General features: G+C 43.4%; 1 protein-coding gene across 4 annotated transcripts; it reads right to left on the reverse strand.

Annotated features, from left to right (window-relative positions):
• Positions 1-13,727: 13,727 nt before the first annotated feature.
• On the reverse strand, positions 13,728-20,595 carry LOC115576886 (uncharacterized). Of its 4 annotated transcripts, none has more exons than XM_030409493.1 (9): positions 20,512-20,595; positions 19,480-19,549; positions 19,043-19,082; positions 18,476-18,602; positions 17,903-18,060; positions 16,094-17,113; positions 15,283-15,438; positions 15,054-15,146; positions 13,728-14,736 (listed from the first exon to the last, which is right to left on the reverse strand). In XM_030409493.1, the coding sequence occupies exons 6-9, from the start codon at positions 16,454-16,456 to the stop codon at positions 14,425-14,427; spliced, it is 924 nt and encodes a 307-aa protein (XP_030265353.1). In that variant the 5' UTR covers positions 16,457-17,113; positions 17,903-18,060; positions 18,476-18,602; positions 19,043-19,082; positions 19,480-19,549; positions 20,512-20,595; the 3' UTR covers positions 13,728-14,424. The 4 variants fall into 4 exon arrangements, with proteins under 4 accessions (XP_030265353.1, XP_030265355.1, XP_030265356.1 ...); XM_030409495.1 differs by having other exon boundaries at positions 17,741-18,060; XM_030409496.1 differs by lacking the exon at positions 17,903-18,060.
• Positions 20,596-24,131: the final 3,536 nt, after the last annotated feature.

Raw genomic sequence — 24,131 nt, forward strand, 5'->3', positions numbered from 1 at the left:
TAGCTCAAATATGGTCAAATATGCAATCTCCAGGCATAAATATGGGACTTTTATTTTTGAATTTCTCCTTGATATCAAATATAGTTGTAGTCTTAGATGTGTAAAAGTCAAATATACCATCCATAGCCAGGAATTATTGAGCAAAGAGTTTCTACAGTACGTCAAATATATGAAAATATGGAATCTGCAGGTATAAATATGGGACTTTTATTGTTGAATTTATCTACATTGGTGCAACAAAAATGCTTGATATTAAGTATGCTTGTAGTCTTATATGTGTAGAAGTCAAATATACCATCCATCGCAAGGAATTATAGAGCAAAGTGTCTTTACAGCACCTCAAATATGGTCAAATATGCAAACTGGATTTTGGCATTTTTCACACTGGTGCAGTAAAGATACCTGATATTAAGTGTTTTTTATTCATCATGGGGTCATGAAACACTTTAATGTAACATATTTTATTAAACGTAGGTTCGAATTATAGCTTACTGTTCTTAAAACCTTTATTTTGGAAACCGAAAGTCAGCATTTACCATAATGCTGAGAATACTTGTACACTCAAAATTTAAGTGCGGCTGATTTGACCACGGAGATCGGGGTGACGGCTGGCTTGACCGCAGTTCCATGTCCATGTGTCACGGTAGATTGCCCCGCCGTAGCCTACTAGCCTACTGTTTCTTCTACACAGCACCGTCCAGTAAATGACAACATCCGGTCTCAGAATATGAATAAACAGACCTTTTTTCCGTTTCTGTTTTCTAGTGATTTTATTTTTTGTTATATGAAATAGAAAATGAAAATCGTATCATTTTTTTAATTTCGCCCATCCCTTTTTGACCATGAAAAAGAAAAAACGCCTTGTATTTAAATTTGAATTTTTATATTCTAAAACGAAAATCAAATAACCACTAGTTTTTTTTTTTTATACCCGTTTCTGAAAGGAAAATCAAATGACCAAAAGATACACGGACCCATTTGAAACGGGTAAGGCTTGTTAACTTTACAAAAAAAAAAAAAGGTTCGACAATCAGTCGGATACGGCAAAATCTGACGAATCAGATTCGTCTATGAAAATCTTTAGTCTTTAGTCTGCTGGGAGCGAAGGGGTGTAATCCTCAACAACGGACTGTCCTGCACCCCCAACATCACTACTGTGGCCTGATCTTTCAGATTTGCCCCATAAAACATCTGTGGGATCCGGTCGTTCCTTACAAAGGAAGCAACACAACTCCTGGTCCAAGCGCTGGTCATCTGCCACCTAATTAAATATACACAGTCTGAGCAAGTCAACAACAAAAGGCAGGCATCACAATCCGGTTCTGAAACGCTCCCAGTGGGATATGAAGTCACATAGAGGATGTGTTGGAGTGTTGGACAGGGGGTTAGGGCTACATGGCCCTCCAAACAGAGGTTATTCAGAGGCACACTTCACAGTGAGGTTGATGAGAACTCTGTTGTTTCAGTGTGTTGGGCAGTACAGCATTACTCAGTAATATATTATTGTAATATTACTTTTCCCAGTAACGACTAATGTAACAGATTATAATTTCAAAATCAGGAATAATATTAGTTACTATATCAAGTAAGGCAGTGTTACTGTCCTAGGCAGGCTGTCTTACGTGATCTGTGCATGCCGCAGGCGAGGACAGTGCTTAAATCGCGATAGAAAAAATGTCATGTGAACTACATCTGATATGGCAGCACAAGAACGTGAAACTCTGGCTAAACAACAGAAGCTGTATTTCTGAGAAGGACACGGTTGTGGAGAGATGTCAGGTTGACAAGATTTGAAGAAACTCATCACGGTTAGTTAGATCGTGGAGGAGATGTTACCTGTAGAAAAGTTATATACTTGTGGCCAAACAATGGCGGGAAGAGAGTCAAGTTGCCAGACAACGCTACCTGGGGAATTGCACCCCAGGAAATACGACCACTACTCTTACTAGAAGGTTACACACAGATGCGTAACACCATTTGATTTAAAGAGGACATGATAGAAGGACTTCCAAATACACAAGATTTATTGATTTAAAAAGAAATATACTAGGTTAAAAGAACACAAAGATGTCAAATACACGACCTGAGCGTCAAAATAGTAAAGCACTATAAATTGCGGTGAAAAAGGATAAACAAATGACAGGACCAGGGCTAAGGCTTAGCTTGGCGGACAGACTAAAAAAACAACCAAAGGAGGGGACAACTCAAAAATCAAAGAAAACCACTACAAACCACCACGTGCCACACCAAATTCAAAGGAGTGAGAGGGGAACCACCACCGGGGGAGTCTGCCACACGCTACACCTGCTCCTGTCCTGCAAAAGAAAGAAAGAAAATGAACAGCTGACAGCTGAGTAAACTAAATAAACAAACGAAAATATTCAACCCAAAAGAATAGACCAAATAAGCCAACAGGAGAAAAAAAAAAAAAAAGTTAATCAAGTAATAAGAGTCTTGGTGGTATTGAGAATCCGAAGCTGCGTGGGCACACAGCGGGATTATGGTGCCCCCTTTAATCGAGATGTCGAACACGCAGCAGCAGAAGAAACGGCGGCGGAGACAAAGCGACCGCACCAGAGCTGGGAGCCGTGGACAGCCGTCCTTTACGATGCCCAGCTGGCAGCCCACGTCAGAGCCGTGCAGCGCAGCCCCACACAGAGCGCAGGAGGGAGGAGGAGAGATAAACTGTGGCCTCAGCAGCTGAGAGAAGAGAGCTTAGCATCCAGCTCCAAAACACTGTCACCGTTTCGCGGTGAGGGCAGAGAGCCGACCCCTCAGTCCTCAACATCCTCTCGAAGGCACCCAACAGTACGGCCAACACCAGCCGACCGTAAATCCAAGCTCGGTGCAAACCACCGTAGCACGCCAGAACGCGCACCAGTCAAAGCCCGACCAATTAACAGGTGGCACTAATGCGCAATCAGGCACAGGTGATGTTAACTGAGTAGAGGTGGAGCAACACCCAACCTGTCACATACTGTAGTAATATAAAGAGTAACATTTTGATACCAAGTAATGCATAATATAATTCCTTTTAAATGAGTGTTAAGTGGAGAGTAACTTTTTACTTTTCCAGAGTAACTTGCTCAGCACTGGTCCTTTTCCCAAAAACAAGTATAAAACAATCTATACTATTCATAGCATATAAAGCTTCTTTGTTTGATGATTTGATAGCATGAAATTGTGAATTAATGCTTTTCTAACTACTTCATATTGTAGCGTCCCGTCCGGGACCGCTGTGCGGACAATGGACTCGTGAGCTTTTGGTCTTATAACGTGCATTTATTGTCACAACTCTTATTGATTACTGTTGGCCGTAATCACGCCATACAACACGACTCCTGTCTCTCGCCCTCCTTCAACCGGAACCAAAACAAAACCACGCCAATCTCCTGACGTCACTTCCTGCTCCTCACCAACAACATGAACATTTAGAGCTTTTCATAAAACATTTAACGCATATAACAGAACACATTTACCAGGTCGCTACACTGCCCCCCCCCTTACAAAGACCCTCGCCCCGAGGGGTCAAACAAAGTCTCTGAAGCGACCTGGGGCTTGTCTCTGTCTTTGAGGTCGCGGTTCAGGACCACCCTGTTCTGCAGCAGGGGCTGTGTGTGGTGAAAGGGGGAAATGTGGTGTGAGGGTGGGGGAGTCAGTCAGTGAATCTGGGGAACTGTGTGTGGGGGGAACACTCCTTGCGTACTCTGGCCCTGGAGGGACAGCGAAGGTGTCCGGGGGCTTACCAAATGCCACCTCTGCTGGAGTTCTGAGCTCCCGACCCAACATGAGCAGGGCAGGAGTGCAAGAGGTGGAGTCCTGAACGGCGGACCTGTAGGCCATGAGGACAAGAGGCAGGTGTGTGTCCCAGTCGCGTTGGTGCTCTGCGGTGAGTATAGACAGCTGTTGTGCCAGGGTTCTATTGAACCTCTCTACTAGACCATCACTTTGAGGGTGCAGGGCTGTGGTGCGCGTCTTGTGCGTGCCCAACCGTTCGCACATTGTGGCAAACACGCGTGATTAAAAGTTCCTTCCCTGATCACTGTGGATGGTCTCTGCTGTCCCGAACCGGCTGAACATTCCCTCCACCAACGCATCCACCACAGTTTCTGCCTCTTGGTCTGGCAACGCGTAAGCCTCTGGCCACTTAGTGAAGTAGTCCATGGCTGCCAGGACATAACGGTTGCCCCTGTCCGTGTGGGGAAACGGGCCCATGACATCCACTGCTACTCTCTCCATAGGAGCTCCCACCCCCAGTTGCTGGAGCAGTGCATGGGAGCGCTCTGAGGGGCCTTTATGGGCTGTGCAGAGATCGCAGCGGCGACAAAAGTCCTCCACATCTCTTCTTGCCCGCCCCCAGTAGAAACCCTGGCGCAGACGGCGCAAGGTTTTGGAGACTCCGAAAAGCCCTGCCCCAGGGGTGCCGTGACAGGTTTTGAGCACTGCTTCCCTCAGTGTCCTGGGAACCACCACCTGCAACCTCTCCTCTCCTGTCGCTGGCTCCTTCCATGCTCTCTGTAGCACTGTGTCTTTCAGCCGCAGAGCCTGAAACTTCGACCATAGCCCCTTAGTCGCGGCTGAACTCCCTGCTACCTCGTCCCATGGTGGTCTCTGTCCCTCCTCGACCCACTGCAGCACTGATTGAAGATCCACATCCTGCTCCTGTTGAGTTCTCCACTCCGCTGTGCCAACCACCTGCGTCTCCCGGCGGACCGGTCCACTTCCCTCATGCATGGGGCAGGTCTCCTCTTCCTCCCGGAGCTCTCTTTCACGGGCTTCCCTCCGCTGGCAGTATCGGCATCCCTCTGGCTCACAGGGACGTCGGGACAAGGCATCAGCGTTAACATAACGAGCCCCAGCCCTGTGCACCACTGTGAAAACGTAGGACTGAAGCATTTCCAACCAGCGAGCGACCTGTCCCTCGGGTTCCTTAAAGGACAGCAGCCACTGTAGAGCTGAGTGGTCAGTCCTGACTGTGAAGGGCAGCCCACCAAGGTAATATTTAAAGTGCTTCACTGCCATCACCACAGCTAGGAGCTCCCGGCGTGTGACACAGTAGCGGCGTTCAGCCTTGTTGAACGTCTTGCTGAAATATGCAACCACCTTCTCACCTTCTGGCCCTGCCTGAGCCAGAACCGCACCCATGCCGACGTTACTGGCATCCGTATCCAAGATGAATGGCAGGGTGGGGTCAGGGGGAGTGAGAACAGGGTTCTCCATCAACGCCCCCTGGAGTGAGCTGAAGGCCTGCTGGCACTCTGGTGTCCAAATGAAGTCGCTGTCCTTCTGAAGCAGGCGGTACAGGGAAGCAGCTGTGCAGGAGAACCCATGCACAAACCTCCTATAGTATGAGGCCAGGCCAAGGAAGCTTTTCAGCTGACGCTGGTCTGTGGGTGTGGGCCAGTCCCTCACTGCATGCACTTTCTCCTCCAGAGTGCTGATGCCTTCTCCCCCCAGTCTATGCCCCAAAAACTCCACCTCCTTTCTCATAAACCGACACTTGTCGGGGTGGAGCTTCAGACCTGCTGCCGCCACTCTCTGTAGCACCAGTCGAAGTGCTCCCAGGGCTGCTTGGAAGGACTTCCCATGAGCCAAAATGTCATCCAAGTATACTAGACACTCCTGGCGGGGAATGCCAGCCAGCACCCTGTTCATTAGTCTCTCAAATGTGGCTGGGGCGTTGCACAGGCCAAAACTAAGGACGCGGAACTGCCACAATCCCCCACTTGTACAAAAGGCAGTCTTTGGTCTGGCTGCGGGGCTGAGAGGCACCTGCCAGTAGCCACTGCGTAGGTCAAGTGAAGAGAACCATGACGAACCAGACACCAGATCCAGTGACTCGTCGATGCGGGGCAATGGGTACGAGTCTTTCTTTGTCACACTGTTTAGCGCTCTGTAATCCACACAGAACCTCATCTTCGGGCTATGCTTCTTAGACACCATTACCACTCCTGAAGCCCACGGGCTGTCTGAGGGCTCAATGATGCCTGCGCGCTGCATCTCCTCAATCGCGCTGTCTGCTGCAGACCGGTGTGCCATGGGGAGACGGCGGGGACGCGTCCTAATAGGCTGTGCGTCCCCAGTGTCTATTTCGTGCTGCACCAGGTGAGTAAGGCCCACCTCCCCATCCGTCAGGGCAAAAATGTTCTTGAATTCTGACAGCACCTGCCACAGCTCCTCTTGTTGCCACGGCTCCAGCCCATCACAGTTGCGTTCCCAAATCTCTCTCATCGCCGACACTCGATCCACCTCCTCCGTTGCGGGTGGCTGGACCAAGGGGAGGAGGTCCAAGTGTGTAGACGGGGGTGTCACTGGGGAGTGCGGGACGTGCAGCACCAGGGGTGGGTTACAAACAGCTGAAAGAGTGGGAAAACTTCCCTGTTGAGCGCCTGAGCCAGGCAGTGAGGGGATATTGCTTCTGGCTGGTGTGGTTGAGGTGCATTCTCGAGCCTCAGTGGCTTTTGCAGCCAGCCGGTGGGGTCTTGGTGTTTGTGCAGGGAATGTCATTTTAACTGTGGGGCCTCCAGGGAAGCTTAGCGTGTTCTCCCCTAGGTCCAGTACACCGCGTACAACCCTCAGAAAGTCCAATCCCAGTATACAGGGATCCTGCACCTCCGCCACCCACACAGGAAAGGTCACTGACAAACCCCCTACATTTAGAGTCACTCTCCCCTTCCCCAGCATAGGAGCGAGTTCGCCAGTCACTGTCCGCAGCTGCACTGTCGTCTTTTCCAATTGCGTTCCCCCCGGAACAACATCAGGCCTCATCAGTGTTGCTGTGGAACCCGTGTCCACGAGAGCAGTATATGTGGCTCCAGCGAGGGTGATGGGCACATGGCAGAAATCCCCGACATGAGTCCAGCCCACCACCATCACTAACTCTGCCGCGTCATCTGCTTCAGGAGGGAGCGGAGCCCAGCTCCCCCGTCTGTGCTGTTGGGCTCCTCCTGCGAGTGGCGACGCAGCATGGGACACAGCTCCAGGGGTCCGTATCGCCCCAGTTACACGGACCCCGCGTCGTTTCCCTGACCTCTCCCTTGCTTGGGACACCTGCTAAGGATATGGCCAGTCTGGCCACACCCCAAACAGACCAGGGGGCGTCGGCGGGGTTGTGTGTCACTGCGAGATGTTTGCAGTGCTACAGCCCGGATCAGTTCGGTCATTTCGTCCACCCATGCCGGCCTCCCACCGTCTGGCCCGCTCTCCACAGCATTTCTCACCACAGGGCCCTTCAGACCACTCTCTGAAGTTCCAGCACCCACAATCTCTCTTTCCAAGGCCAGCTCCAGCGCCTCTTGCAGGGTACAGGGGTGCGCTAGTTGAGTCTGGACACGCAGCTCTCTGGGGGTTATAGCCTGCACAAACTGGTCCCTTGCCAATTCACCCTGCACTGCAGGGGGCATGTGGGCGTACGCCCTCCTCGAGAGGGTCTCAATGTCATTCGCCAGCACACGCAGCGGCTCCCCCGGTTGTCTGCGCCTGCCACACAGTTCAGAGCGCAGGAGGCCAGGTTGCTCACAGTGTCCGTAATGTCTTTGTAGGGCCCTGACCAAGGCCCCGTAATCACTCCTCTCAACTGGGCTCAGTAGCAGCAAGCATGTTGACGCCTCCTCTGTCAGGCACAATGCTAACTGTAGAGCTTTATCACCTTCAGACCAGCCTGCGACAACAGTTCAAACTGGGCATGAAACGCCTCCCAATCCGTCTTACCGGAGTATTTTGGAGTCTTGACCGGAACCTGACTGTGATGGGCGCCGCCATATTTGTTTACAGTCTGCGCGTTGTCACACCGACCTGACGTCACTGCGTCGGACAGCGTGACCGCGCTCCGCTGCGGACCAGAAGGGCTCATTCCCGCGGCGGCAGCTAGCTCCTTAGCTGCGTTCTTTAAGCGGGCCTTGTGCTCCGATGCTGTCCTCCTCCTCCTTCTTAACCTTCGGCCGTGCTCCGGCCCCTTGCATCATGTCCAACTCACAGCCGTCACCGCGACACCGACTCCGCAGCCTACTAGCCTCCAGAGCTAGCTGCTAGCACAGGACAACGAACAGTCCGTTTACTTTTTCTTCTGACACCAATGTAGCGTCCCGTCCGGGACCGCTATGCGGACAATGGACTTGTGAGCTTTTGGTCTTATAACGTGCATTTATTGTCACAACTCTTATTGATTACTGTTGGCCGTAATCACGCCATACAACACAACTCCTGTCTCTCGCCCTCCTTCAACCGGAACCAAAACATAACCACGCCAATCTCCTGACGTCACTTCCTGCTCCTCACCAACAACATGAACATTTAGAGCTTTTCATAAAACATTTAACGCATATAACAGAACACATTTACCAGGTTGCTACAATATTATGCATTGTGAGAAAACCAGGATTGTTATAGTTCGACATATTGGAAAATGTCTAGTTGTGTCTGTTAATGAAAACTGATGGCATAGGAGATTTGGTCCTTAGTATCACCTACAGAGCAGTGCCTGCTCTGTAGAAACTGAGAAAAAAACATCCACGGTGATAGGCTAATCTCTAAAGGTCTTCCAGTAAGGTTAATTAAACCAGGATGGGTTTTATGTTGGCCTGAGATCCATATGTTGACTGTATAGACTAGACTTCATAAAATGTCAAGAAATGAGGCCTGGGTTACACTCCATTATTGAGAGATGGTGTTTTGGCAGCTGTCTACTGCAAGTGTAACTCGCAAGAGTTATGTTATGAAGACCTTGCTAATTGTGTGTATGTGGGTGGCAAATCGCTCTTTGCTCATTTATATACAAGTTGTTTATATTGGCAACATGTATGTTTGCGGAGGCACCATCCCTAATACCTTTCAATCAAAGTAATCTAAACAGCAAATGAGGCAGAGAAAGCATGATTTTGCTGTTTTAAATGCAGTCAAAAGCACACAGGTGGAACACAACTGGTGCTCTGAGTTGACATGAATTGGACAGACTGTGATTGATCTCCAACAACTTAGTTTGATGTTTTATTGCTGTCACATCTCCACCAGCAAACACAGCTGGCCCAAGTTGTCAGGGCTGCAGAAAAGAGCAGTTCTGACAGCTGAGGAATCCAGACTGGCAGAGCCCAAGGCCAGCAAATCTCATTATCCATCTGCCTCACTTTGCCCAAAAACAACATTTCTGTTATACGTTTCCTTTTTTTACAAGCAGGAGAAAAAGGAGATGCATTGTGGGTAATGTAGGTGCCAGGTTTTTTTTTTTTTTTCCAAAATTGAAATAGCAGAACTGGAGATATCACCTTTTTTAACTACACATATTCTTCTTTTTCAAAATCTGGAGCCTACATCACCTACAATGCAATTTAGTGACTGAGTGACATGACTAGAGGTAATTTATCAGATCACATGATATATTTGAAAGGTGCCCTTATTTGCACACATTTCCTAATTTCCATTTCCTTTTTTGTTGTTGTTATAATTCCTGTCAACATGCTAGAGGAAAAGGTTTTACGGAGGGAATTTTTGATAGCTCTGTCTGTCTCTCCATAAATCAGACGATTTATTTTCACCATATGTTTTTAGGAAGAAAATGTTTTGTAAATCGCTATGATTGAGATATGTACAAACTCCTCCATAAAGACCTTCAGAATATAGATATTAACAAAACTAGAAAGTTTGGTGGATGTACTGTAAGTGCTGCTAAAGTGGAGATATCTGCCTCTGCGTCAGAGAAAAACTTTGTTTTCATAATAGTGCAGTGGCCGTAGGAAATATGTATTCCTATAGAAAAGTGGGAGGTTAAGTAGCTTTTTCATGGACGGCCAAATGACGCTGTGTTTGAAGATGGGACGTCAGGGATATTTAGGTTTGTTGTGAAATCTGATATTCCAGGATATACCGTCAGTGGCGCCCCCAGGGGGGGGCCAGGGGGGGGCCATGGCCACCCCTGGAAAATTGCTGGCCACCCCACTGCTCCCACCAATTTCCCCGATTGACGAAGGTGCTGGCTCAATAGGGAACTGTAATTTAAATCTCCACCTGTGGGGGTGCTAATATGCTGAAAGGTGTGCAGTTTGACGGGAAGTCAGCGCAAGAAGCAAAAGAAGAAACAACAACATTTTTGTGTTTTTCTGAAATGTTTGTGTGTTTCTCAAACTTGAGGTAAATGTGTTGGATGCATATTGTCTTTAATGAAAAAGAGTTAAGGGGAATGCAATACGCAGCCACAGACTGGAGCTGAATCTGAGTTGCCACAAGAAGGACCATTTTGGTGTGCCACCCTAAGATTTTCACTGGCCCCATCTGGCCCCCCCAATGAAAATGTTCTGGGGGCACCACTGTATACCGTATTGACCTGATTATAAGATGACCCCTCTTTTCAAGACTAATCTTCAGAAAAAGACTCTGATAACCAAAATTTGTTTCTCAATAACAAACTCACATACCCTCCTGTCAATCTCTTGGAAGCGGCCGCTTAGAGGACCACGATAAGCTTTTCTCTTACTGTTAGCGTTTTCAGACGGTCTTTTTGGACCCGCCATCTTCGGACGTTACACTCCGTAACTCCATATTTCTTGGCTGGCTGACAGTTGTTTGGCGCCTCCGCTGCATTGATCATCATTATCTTAAAATTAGCATCATAACTCTGCCTCAGATGTCTGTTAACTTGCCCGACTTTTGATCCACTTTGCTCCGTAAAATCACTGCGTCTCTCCATTTTTCATCTCCTGTCACTTCTTCTCCGCTGTGATTGACAGATAACCCCAGCCACAGTGTCAGTGACGTCGCTACAACAAGCTGGCGCCCTCTGCCGTTGCGGTCGTGTAGCGACCCAGACAACTATCAGCATGGGTTAACGGTTAGATCCCAATTATAAGACGACCCCACTTTTTCCACATAATTTTCACCGAAAAAAACCTCGTCATATATCCGGGTCAATACGGTAATTGGCCGTTTTTGACTATTTTTGATTTTGCCATTATATTTCACCTTAAAAACTATTTACTTGCCGTCATTATTTTCAGCACAACCTCACATGTGACTGTACAGTTATTTTTTTAATTTGACATACTGTATTAACACAATGGACCTAAAATCACAAAAAAACATAAAATCCGAGTAGAAAAACTTAGATTTTTTTACTGTGAAAACCATAAATATGTTCAACAAACCATTTTTTATTAATTAAAATGCATATATGAATTGTTGTTTGCTAAATATGTGCATACATTTTAAGAATTTACAAAGTTGTATGTAACTATTTACATTTAAATGCAGGCAATGCTCAGGTCTGCCTAAGCTCCTTCCAGCTGAATGAAGAGCTGCACTGCCTGCTCCACACTCAGCAGTCTCCTCATTGTTTTGACCCATTAAACAAAAAAACGACTCCACTACACACTAAACACACTACACTAAACACTACATAACAAACTAACTATACACTCCAAACACGCTAAATGTCACAAATCTCTCAACTCTCAATATAGCTGTCTCTATCGCTGTCTCTACACCGACCGTCGTTGCCTGTCATTCATCCGCCTCCGTCCCTCCCACAACTTACCCGTTCCTCAACAACCAAACTTGCTGCTTGGACACTTTTGTGACAAAAGCCCGTTTTTACCATTTCTTTCTGCACCAGACACAAAGCAAACGTGATGGCAATGTTTGCGAAAAAGCGTGGCGGACATTATTTACCCTAAGTCCGGTTTTGGACATGCCGGTGCGTCGGGTCCGTCGACTCGGGAGGTGGGCCGTGTGGGTGGGCTAGCAGCTAGCAGCTTGCTACACACGAACATTCACAGATTCCAATTCCACTTTGTTGTCCGCACATCTCTGGATCTCCTCAGACCCGAACAGACTCGGTCCAGACTCGTTTAGTCTCATAAATCCACAACAGTCAGTTTAGATGCACAGAACAGAACGGGACCGAACTGCCGGCAAAATCCCGGTCCAGCTAACGCCGCTGCAGGTATAAATCTGCTTGTTTCTTAAGGTATGTCGTGGGCTTGAGCTCTGCAGTGATTGGCTCTGGTGCGCACATGGCTACGGTGTGCAGTGATTGGCTCTGGTGCGCACGTGACTGTGGTCGCTCCGGTAGTGATTGCTAAAAGCAAACTTAGCAATTTTGCCGGCTAACCGACTGGTAACTAGCGATGTCTGTAATTAATGAAAGCTACACTACGACTTTCTGCGGGTCTGTCAGCAGAAACAGGCCACCATATGCACTTGACACATGTTAACTCATTTTTAGACAGTGGACTTAGTTCACTGGTTACACACAGTGCATGTTTCAGTTAAATGCACAGACTGCATTTCTATCATGACCTCAAATGATTTGCTGCAGCATGCTGTTGTATTGAGTCATTATGTTATTGAAGTGTTATTCCAGTTAGGGACTTTTGCATTTCTTTTCTTTCTGACACAAATAAAATTGGGCAGTAGGTAATTGGTTGGTTGATGCTTAATTATAATAATAATGCCTGTAAAATTATTTGTCCTGTTTAACTGTTGTTTCATATGAAAGTGGAGCTTTCAAGCTAACAGCTGTTGTACCAGTCAGAAACTTCTCTGAATAGTTTGTCCTTTATTAGCATGAGACTACAAGACACTCTCATTTCACCGCTTTGTAGATATGTTTCTTTTTTTTCTGCTACATTCACAACCAGCACTATGTAGAATAAACTAATCGTCAACTTAGTATGAGTTTCTGCAAATAAGTTTTACAACTGCATCATGCGTCACTTTTCTCTTAAGTTCACAGTTAAGTGATATAAATTAACACAAATGTCTGTCATTTCAGGAGTGCCAGCATCCCCAGCAGCTGTGCTGTACGCAAAGAACTGCTGCATACAGCTGGGTATTGCAAAGAAAAGAGAAGATGGTCAATCAAAGAAAATTGCTGAGTTGACCAAAGAAAGGGACTCCCTTTTGAAGCAGTTGTCAGAATATAAGTATTACATTAATAATTACATTATCAGTAACTAATATTTATACACAGTTTAACTTGAACTCTGTTGTAAGGCCAGCTCAGCCAGGGTTTACATGCCTGTTTGTGCGAGGGCAAAGGATTCTAGGAAAAACATATTGTTTTTATTTACTGTTACAGTGCACACAGGCACTCAGGACCTAACTTGCAAACACACACAAAAAGACACATTGAAACTTGATTACTTGCACTGAAAAAAAAAGTCTGTTGGATTTACATAAAAAAAATATGGACATCGGTTGCACATATTAAAGTTATGTTTACTGAAATTGATATATTCATGTTCTGTACATTAAATTATTATTTGTTAAACCAACATGACTTTCTTATATTAATTACAAATATTTATTTGATGTTATATATATTAGATTGGCTTATGCTAAAGTGACTGATTTTTTTTATGTTAAATGAATGCTTTTCTTTAATGTGTATTATATATTATCATCCTCAGTTGGATCAACATAACTTTTTTGCGTGAAGCTAACCCAACTTCCACAGGTAAATCAGACACTATTAAGTTTGGTATACTTTAAATATTTAAATTACTTTTATAAAGCTGATTTGTAATTTACAAAAATCATTTCTACACCCCAACCCCCACTTAAAGTTCAATCTTTCACCTACATTTATTAAAAATGAAGAAGCACATGTGGCCAACAAACATATCTTCAATTATTGATCCCAGACAGTGCATAATAAACATTCATAATTACTAAAAATACAACCTGCTGGGTAATCTAATATGTACAGTAAATCACATATTGACAACTCAGTGGAAAAATAAAGTAAACACTATATTTATTGGAACATTGTTTCAAGAAATAATAGTAATACTGCAGTAAACATCTTTAAGGACATACGATGGCAAAAAAAAATTGCAGTGTAAAAAATATGGTCTGGGTGTGTGTCAGCGTGAATGTGAGTATGTGAGTGTGTATCAGTGTTTACAGTAAAGAAAACTCACCCCAAACCCTAAAAATGGGGGATGAAATAATGCATACAGTTTTACCAGCAAACAAGCCTGATAGCCTTTTTTTCAACAAAGATAGAACATTATTGGTGTGTGGATAATAGAGGAAGATTGTGCACAACAATTAGCAGAACCACACACTTTAAAACTCACCTATGTACATACAACACACTGACACAGAAAGGATTTTCACTTTACACGCAATACACACCTGTCCTTTCACTCAGTGGTACACAGCACACAGCCTGACCATGACCACAGGACATGTAAATGTTCCATATTGTGAAACACAAACAATTATAGGGGCTTGTTGCCAATTATCAGTGTTCACAGTAAACAAAAATCACCCCAAACTCTAAAAATGGGGGGGAAATTCTGCTATAGTTCAATTAAAAAAAAAAAAAAAAGGAAAAGCCTCCCACCCACCCAAAAGAAAAGTCCAACAACTGGAAGAGATAGGTGAAATAATGCATATGGTATGTCTTACAAGAGAGCCTGGATAGCCAGTTCACTGATAAAGTCTGTTCTTCAGGACTTGGGCTTTTTTGGACAGTGCATTGCCTTCAAGCTCCATGACCACCTTCTGCAGCACTTCAAAGGTGTACTTGAGTTCAGCAGGGTAGTTCAAGTTCAAAGAATAAATTAGGCCAAACAACATGGCAGCAGCTAAGGGAACATTGTCCAAATCCTGCATCACAATCTGGGACTCGAGGACAATGCCAATGTCCTCTGGTTTTTCACTGGCATCTCTGTGTTTCAAGACGTAGATACCCATGGTGGTTTCCTCAATGGATTCCTGGAGGAGGGATTCATCTGCTGCCTTTACAATTCACAAAAAAAACAATAAGTGGAATTATACTACATGCCACGTGTATAGGGAATACTGCATATGTGAATTGAGAAATTTATTAAGATATCAAATCAAACTTTATTTATATGGCACTTTTCATACACATCAGTCACCTGTGTGTGTGTGTGCGTGCATAGTGCGTGTGGTAGAGGAGTGTGTGTGTGGTTGTATTTGACAGAGACTGTCAGTAGATTAACTGTGGCTCTGGCCTGAGGCATGAGTAGATTTTTTAAAGCTTATACAAAATATGATAACATCTAAACATATTAAACCTAAGTAATACTTACCACATACTCTCTCAATAGATTATCTGGGTCCTCATTCAGGTAAACGCAGAGTGCCTTTATGACGCATTCTCTTCTCAGATCCACGTCATCATCCTAAGGCAGAAAAGCAGAAGCACAAGTTGTTTTGTTTGAGTTCATGTCTGTGTAAATTCTCATTTGTCCAGGTAAAAGGCATTTTTGTCTTGAAGACAATCAATTGTTACACCCCCTCCCCAGAGAGTATACTTACTTCATCCATGGGTGCAATGATGCCCCCTAGGCGTCTGCCTATCTGTCCTCCTCTGTTTTTAAAAAGTCTGATCAGTTTCTCAGAGTGAACATCTAACCGAGATAGAAATCTGGACTGCAGGGGCATTGTTGTGATCCGCTTGAATTCAGCATTAATCTGAAAATGAGAATGATTACAGACAACATGCGATATGGCAGTAATTTGGAAAAGCATTCATTAAAAAAAAAAGAAAAAAAAAAGAACACCAATCAAGCTTCAGTAAGTTTATATTGAATTAGAATATTTGTACAGGAGCAGAATAATTCAAAAAGCTCCTTGTTTTATTGCTTCATTTTCTAGTTATCTAATGTCATGATCATACTTAAAAAAAAAAAAATCATTTATGCTCTAAATATTTTCTAGCTGAAACTTAGTGCTACACGTACATCAATTCAAAATCCTTTGTCAACAGTATCAGGTGAATAACACATGGTGGGACAAGTTTTAAACAATGTCCTGTTTGAGACAAAGTCTGTTAAGTGAACATTGCCAAATAGAACTTGGATCAGTGTTAGAATTTTATCAATACCACTACTCTTATTATTTATTTTTCATTACTGAGTAATTGTTTAAAAACAACAACAACAACAACAAACTCAGAAAAAAATAAATGATTTAGTTCGGGAGAGGGTCTGCTAAGTGACTTTGTCAAATAGTTTGTTTGTAATGTCTGTGTGTGCAAGAGAGAGAGAGAGAGACAGAGAGAGCAAGAAAGAGAGAGAGAGTGAGTGAGACAGAGCGTGAGACAGAGTGAGAATTATAAATCACATACCTCGCCTACTTCAAAAAGTGCTGGCCATCTCGCCTGGAAGTCTTTTATCATTGGTGCGTCGCGAACCACTTCCTGTCTTCTATATGCAAATGTCTTTTCCATTTTCATCCTTACAGCCTCCCTGTTGTTCCTCTTCTTGACATCTGAAACAAGCTCCATTCTCACACTCTCAAGACTCTTCTCAGATTCTCCAATAGGATAGGGGGGACAGTAGTTCACTTCTGACCTTCTTGGTTTTTTAATGCCAAAGGCAGGTCTTGATTTGCCCTCTGGTTTGTGCTTGAGAGAGTTTATTGTCACCTCAGGACACCCAAGCTTTCTCAGGTGAGTGCGGTAGATTGCCAGTTTGTTCTGCATTTCCATCCAGCATATCCAGAGAGGGAGCCTTTCTTAGTCAGGCAAGGATGTTTTGAGATTAAAGCCTCTCCAACTGTGTTAAAGTCTTTGTCAGAAGCATAAAGTTTGTACCGAATAATTTCTTGCACTAGGCCCTCAAGAATGTTTGACTTCAGTTTAGGATCTGGAATAAACAATGTACCGTTTTCCCTGTAAGCTGCATTGCCCTGCTCAAGTTTCCACTCTGCATCATAACTAAACTGAGGAACGCAAAAGATGCTCGGCCAAGATGACCGAGAGCTGGATGACTCCGGTGAAGAGAGTATGTCGGTGTCAACACATCCACATGACAGGGATGATGATTCTTCAAGGGAGTGATGGGCAGCTGAGGTGGGGGGTATATTCGCACACTGAGGAGTTGAGGAACCTGTCATGGTAATCACTCTAATTGTCCCTCTATCCTGTACTTCATCCATTGAAGTGAGGTTCATGAACTCATTTCCAAATAGTGTATCCATAAACTGAAGTCTGAAGTTAGAGTCAAGTCCACATTGTCTTCGTACCTCACCAACTAGTTCAATAACAGTTCCTGGGAGTCCATTTTGGAAAGTCATGCTTTGGCTGCTGTTGTCACCAAGGATGACTTTAAGAAGTGCCGGGGTATTCATGCTTCTATGTCTCAGTCTGTAAAAAGAAAGAAAGTGACAAAGAGGAAAAAAAGATTTATGCTTATTGTTATGTTGTATAATTGATGCAACATGATGTTAGGTTCCTCATTTGCAATTAACTCAGACAAAATATGACCAGTGTTTCCCCTAGTGTTTTCACCTCACTTTCATTTTGTAATTTGCCCAACCACTAGCTGATAAAATCTATCTGTACTAGCTTCAAGTTCAACCTAAAAAAAATACTCAGAGGTGGATACAAATGAGAAGCCTAGGATGTGACCCACAAGAATCAGTATGACATGCAATACAGTATGACCTATAATGGACGGACAAAGAGATTTCAGAGAAACTCCCATGGGCAACACAGCACAAAAAAATAAAATAAAAATTCAGTCTGAATGTGGAGGGAAAATTGATGTGATGATACACAGGCAGGCAGAGTGAGTGACTCCGAAGACAAATGTCTTGTGACAACCCCCCCCCCCCCCATAAAATTCAGCATGCACATCACCAAATGTATGTGTTAAAATTGATGGTGATTTCAGTCCTAATTACTCAGGACTGAAATCACCATTTTGGTGGTTAACCAACCTTTTATGATGATCTGCCACAATACTCAGCACTGTACCTTTAAGAGACTTACCCAATAAAGGCACATACACACCGTGGTCCTCAAGAACTTTAAGATCTTGAAGAAGGGGTTCCAAGACTGTCTTATAACCATATGTTTTTACATCACAACTTTTGCAAAGCACTGCAAGATAAATAGACGATAAAGATGAGTGGGAGCCTGGTGGCAGGTTACCTAGTATCCAGTAAACACCGCAAAGCTTGTGTTTTTTTCGAGAGGTGCCTAAGGGATTGCAGGTCTCGAAATCATCCACATACAGACGCAGTGATAGCCGTAACTCCTCTGCATTTAGGAAGCTGTTTTTCTTAAAATGCAAACCGTCTTCAGGGGACCTGAATTCAACAGATGGGTCAAGTTCAATGTCCTGCTGTCCTCTATGATTTTCAATAATCTTATCAAGAAAGGCCTTATTATTTAAAATTTGCTGCAATGATTTCAACAGTGGAACATACTGAAAGGTGTGTTTCTTTTTATGGTTGAGTATGTAAGTAACTGGTTCAACAACACAGAATTTTTCCTTATAAAATTGTTTACGTTGATATGAAGTACTAAGAGGCCTGCCTTTTTCAATTGCTTTTGGAACAGGGTTAGATGAGCATACTGCTTTGGTGATGTCTGTAACTACAGAGTCATCAACTTGTAGGTTGTGATGCTTAAGAATATCAGCAACAACACTTCTAGATGGTGTGACTGATGCTGTGTTTATCAAGTAGTAAAGTTCTTGTAAAAAATCATCAATTGCTGTACCTGGCACGTGGACTAAATATTCCAATTTTAGTAAGGCTGCTGCAAGCTGCTGCTCAATTGCACTTGGAAGTGCGTTGTGTTGCTCTCGTGAAGAATCAGAAACTTCCTCCAACACACACTCCTCGTCCTGACAATCAGAAAACAAATCATCTAATGGTGGAGATGCTATTGTAGTTGTTTTTACAATACCTGGTGAGAAATCAGCTAATGTGTGAGGTGTGTGTTGGCGACTCTTATGAGACTTAAAAGTTCCATAAATACTGGTTTGGAAACTACAGCCAACAAACATGCAACAAACATTTTCATTTCTCTTCAGATGTGTGTTTATATGAACAAAAAACTCCCTTTCAATAGCTAAATTTTTGCATGCACATAAGTGACACCTGAAAATAGACAACTCTTTTAGTGTCTGATTATCTTGTGTGGAATGCACTCTACTTTGATGTATGATTAAAGCATTCCATGTCTTAAATGTACAGGGACATTTAGAATAAGTACATGGATAACTTATGGTGCGTCCAAAATGCGGGTGTTTGAGTTTATAATGATTAAGTAATTCAGACCTACTTTGCACAACAACTGAACACCCTTTACACTGCCACATTCACTAGAAAAAGAGAGACAAATGGAAGTTCAGCTCACCCACACACATCCAACTGAAATACAGCAAATCTTTACCATAATTTTAAGCCCATAATCTTGGCATTTTATTAGGGCCCACCAATGCAATCAAATCCAGAAATCAATAAATCTTACACAGCCATTTTAGAAGGTGTAGTTTGTGGTGCCATTATATTAATTTGTCTTGTACTGAGAGACTGATTAGACATATCTCTCCAAAATAGTTTCAACAAAAAATGAACATTAGGACTTGCAGTAATTATCTGTACTCACAATATTAAAAAAATAATAATATCATTAATATCATCATGCTGAGAAATCCATTCAGTCTTGTTTAAACAGATCCAGTAAACCAACAAAAGCAATTGAAGAGTAATACTCACCACTACTACAGAGCCTTTGACACAGCAGCGCCCAGAAGCATGTCAAATATTGGCCTTGGCTGGAGGATATCTACCCAGTAAAAATAAAAAAATGTTTAAGGAAAAAAATCAAGTATGTGGGTGTGTAGACAACATCAACTCAAGGAAGGACATGGACATAAAAGATATAAAAGAGCTAGCTAACTTAACTTTAAAGCCTAGCAAGAACGACAGCCCTCCTTATTAAAAAATAAAAATAAAAAAAAAACATCAAGGAAGAAGACGCGACCACTGATCGCCATGGCTCCGGTGCAGCAAACTTTCTGTCTAAAAATATGCAGAGGAAAACTCGGGAGAAGCAGCCGCTAGACGTTTCTCTGTCGACCCCAAGAGAGGGAGAGATGGGCGAAAAAATCAAACTGAGCTTCAGCGTCTGTCCGAGGAGGACAGCAACAGGACCAGGCTGCCTGCTGGAGGGAGGAAGAAGTCTAGAGAGGAGCCTGAGATAAACATGCGGGGATGAGTTATCAACAAACGGGCACGCCACGAGAGAGTGTCCCGCAAAATGATCAGGGCAAAATAAATGTCCGCCACCGTGAGTGACAGCAGAGATGAGGAGTTTGCAGCGAGTGCTGGTCGGCTGAATCGTTTCCTCCGCCGCAACAACTCAACTGGCAGAAGACAACTATTGCCCAGAAGGATGCCAGAGAATTCACCGAGAAGCTGGAGAAGTTTGTGACATTTTCATCCCGGATTTTTGTGAGGAAGAAATTAAACGCCTGTCCCAATTAAACACCTGGTCTGTTAAAACCCACTGATGGTTAATTGCGGCCTGGCGGTCCGCCGGTTCATTAAAAACTAATGAAAAGATATTTAAGGACGGCACCCATGACCGCTGCCATCAGCAGAACAGTGAATGACCAAAAAGTTAACACCAAGACTAACTCGGTTTTACTCGACGTTACCGGGGCAAATAAAAAGCTAAACGTTTTCAAACCTTGACTATAAACTCCACTCCTATCTCTGGCTCATATTTGATACGTTTTTTCTTACCTTTATTGTGTCCAGAGCAGCCCAAATCCACAGAAAATATCACAGCGAGGGAGATAATGGCGGAGCCAGCAGGTCTTCTACAACCGTTTTCTGTCCCGAAAACAAAAGCCCGGAAACCCCCGCCTTTTCAACATCCGGCTGATAAAACATAACCTTTTTCTTTCTTCTTAAAATGACAGAGACATGCAGATTTAAAATTCCTCAGCATTTAGTTGGTTTTTAAAGATTTAATCATGTTTTGGAGAGAAATATAAATCAATTATGTAGCATATACAAAATGCATACTTGTAAATTGAACAACCCTCCTTCCATTTTTTCAGTGTGGGCAGAGGTAGTGATCTAGCAAATGAGACTGAATCCAAACTCTGTGAACCCTTTTCACATGATGTACTTTCGTTTTTACCACTTACTCTTCTTCTCTAGTTATTGTTATGAGGTCTTAACTATAATTGTGTTGTCCATGTGTCACAGTTCTACTATATTTTCTTTCTCTTCATTAGACAAGAAGAAAAGCAGTGCTGGGACAGATCATGGCTTTTCAGCTGACCTAAGCAACTCAGAGTCACCAGAGACATTCAAGCCAGTCTCATCTTCCTCCTCAACATCGTCTTCCTTGTCTTCAACCTCCTCTTCATCCTCCTCCACTTCATCATCTGAAAATGAGAGAAAGAAAGTCAGTTAGCGCAATAAGGACAAGAAAAAGAAGAAAAAAAAGAAGACGGTAGAAGCAAAGAAGTGGAAAAAAGAGAAGAGAGGCAAAGAGAACTTTGTAAGGAGAGGTAAGTAGGCTCTTAAAACCTGTTTATCCTCAAGAGCAGTTATTGCAAAAACATACTATATGAGTGCGTTAAACCATCCAGTCTTGATCTATGTTTACCCCTTGGTCCAAAAAGAGTAATTTTTATATTTAATAATATGCTATTACAACTTAACAGTGAGCTATAAATGCATGCAATGAAATAAAGATACACAACAGATAAAACACACAAGGGGAAATAGACATAAAACACAAGTTAAAACATAAAATACCACATGCTATCTAAATGCCTGTCTGAGAAGAGTAGTACAAGAATTTGCAAGTTCTGGTTAATTTTTAAACAATTAAAAACTATTGTTTTGTTTTTCTTTTCAAATGTAGCTTTAATTCCACAGCAAGCTGTGAAAAGATACAAGAAGGCCTTATTTGAGTTCAGAAGAGGGAAGAACTTGAGATCTTCCTACACGGCTTTTGGATTGGACAGGAGCACAGTGGTGGCCAGTTCTGCGATTGCAGAGCTTGCTATTGTGTCCTGGGCAAAGTATGAAGAACTCCTGCATGGCCACTCCAGAGGGCAAAGGCTGAAGATCTTTATCAAGAAGTGTTCAGATGCTTTAACCATTGACCCCACACTGTTGTCAGAGATTGAGCATTTAAAAAGATTGGAAAGCTTCTCCCCATAATTAAGAGAAAGTAAAAGGTGGGACAGGATGTTTGTTTGACATGGGTGTGGGTTAACCTTACAGGCAGCAAGTGTTCACTCAGTGCTGCTGTGTTCCAATTTTTATTGTCATGTAAGGTCAGTCTGTTAGTTGTTGTTGTTAAAAGCTTAATGTCTCTTAAATGTGTTCACCGACAGGCGACATAGCCTAACCAGCATCATCAGCAGAGTCACAGCGCTGACACATAAACTGCGAACCCAGGACTACAAGCCTCATGTGCCCATTTCTTGCATTGGTTATTGCATTGCAGATTTACATCGGGCCACATGTGTGCTCATGCTAGCTTTAGCACAGTACTTACGTTTAGGTATTAAATTAACCTTACAATTATATTAAATCAACCTCACAGTATACAGCATACAGTATAGAGTGGTGTAGCAATTATATATTTCTGTAGGCTAACCCGGAAGTTAGTATCACCCTGGTTCCCTCAACATAAAGCCTAAGGGATTTTTGAATTGGATCTTGGATTATTATAGAAAATAATCTCTGAAGCAAACACAATAATCTTAAAATAATCTTCAAATTAATAGCATTTTAGTTATTTTCAAAGCTTAAATCAAATCACTAGAAGTAAAAAGCTATTAACAGACTACACAGCTGGTGCATGACTTTAGTTAGAATTACCCCTCGGTTCCACGAGATATGTGTCAAGTCCAACCCTGCTCAGTCACGGCTCTACCACAGCAACGGAGATGATAGGTGTCACTCTAGTCTATGAGTTTACTTCCACCGGGTCTGCTGCGCTGTGTATCTGCTCTGTCCCAGCTCTCAAGCCCTCCAGAGCAGCTACGCAGGACTTCTATTCAAATAGACAAATACAAGCTCTTCTTCTAATTTTTCAATCGGCAACACTTTGTGTTGTTGTGTTTATAACACATACCTTTAACTGTGGTCCAGCTGTCTGGCAGTGCTGCGCCGAGCTGGACTCAAAACGCAGTTGGTTGGGGTTGCCGGACGACGGATGGCGCAACAAAACCAGATCGGAGCCGGAACGCAGTGGACATGCATCGAGTTGAATTGTGGTGTTAGGATTGTTTGTAAAGACAGACTAGGGAGTAGATGAGTGTCCTTGTGATGACATTAAATGTCTGCGACAACCTCTGTAGTCTCATTTTGACACTTGTTAGCAACTGCCGTTTTTAACACATGGAAGAGCTTTATAATAAAATTGTGGGACATTTAATGATGTATTTTATGTCGTATAACAAAACGTGTAAATAACTTCAGCCTGTGCTAACCACACACCTTATTTTAGGCATTTAACAACAACAACAACAACAAAAAAAAACTATTCAAAAAACTCTTTTAGACGAGGGAACAGGATGTGCAAAAATGCTGACTGATTTCCTGGTTTTGGACTCATTACTACACAGCTCTATAATGCATGTCAAGAGCAAAATGCCGTCAGAACAGTAAAAGGCAAATGCCACTGTTAGATTACTTTAGATAGTGCCCTCTGGTGTTGGATATGTAAGTCTGACAACTTACCTATGTGACAAGATGCCCTGCTCTTGTGCTCCAGGCTCTGACTACAATATACTTACCAAATGAACAACACAGAAGAACAGTCCAATATAGTCCACTTCATTTAAACTACAAAAGATTAAGTTAAACATACTGTTTGCGTTTCCTCTGCTGAGAATAAGATTTTTGGCGTTCAAGTGCAGACAGTGTTGGCATGCTCACCAGCCGGTAGTGTAGCTTTTGTAAACAAGATTTGGTTTCAGTGTTGAACAGTGAACTGTTTGTTCAGTTCAACCTGCAGCTTGTTCACATTCATACTGGTCTTCAGATATTTTTAGTCTGCCTGCTGTACCTCAGTATGAAAATGACTTGTTTGTGAACATCCCAGCGTTTGTTGTGTTGTGACCTTTAGAAATTCTAAATTTTTCTACAATTTGGTGCTGGGAGAGTTTTGCTGCAGTCAGTGCAACGATTTGTCCCCAAAATGCCTTTCTAAACTCTTTGGAGGCTCTAACAAACAAACAGCAGCAGGGAGAACACAGCACCAACACTTCATATGAGTGAACCCTTTCCTTCATTGTAGATTGGATATGCACACTGTAAGACATGATGTACAGGGAGAAGTTGAATGCAGGCAAAATCCCAATACCCAATCTTATTCCCCAAAAATTCTA

Source organism: Sparus aurata, chromosome 24 (genome assembly GCF_900880675.1).
Source record: "Sparus aurata chromosome 24, fSpaAur1.1, whole genome shotgun sequence".
Taxonomy (NCBI): domain Eukaryota; kingdom Metazoa; phylum Chordata; class Actinopteri; order Spariformes; family Sparidae; genus Sparus; species Sparus aurata.

Bases quoted from the DNA above. Each gene is read 5' to 3' on its own strand.
- LOC115576886 (XM_030409496.1), bottom strand. From the start codon at position 16,456: ATGGAAATGCAGAACAAACTGGCAATCTACCGCACTCACCTGAGAAAG. The intron at 15,439-16,093 runs GTATGTGATTTA...TCTCATTTTCAG, and splicing joins CACTTTTTGAAGTAGGCGAG to ATTAATGCTGAATTCAAGCG. The intron at 15,147-15,282 runs GTAAGTATACTC...TTTCTGCCTTAG, and splicing joins TCATTGCACCCATGGATGAA to GATGATGACGTGGATCTGAG.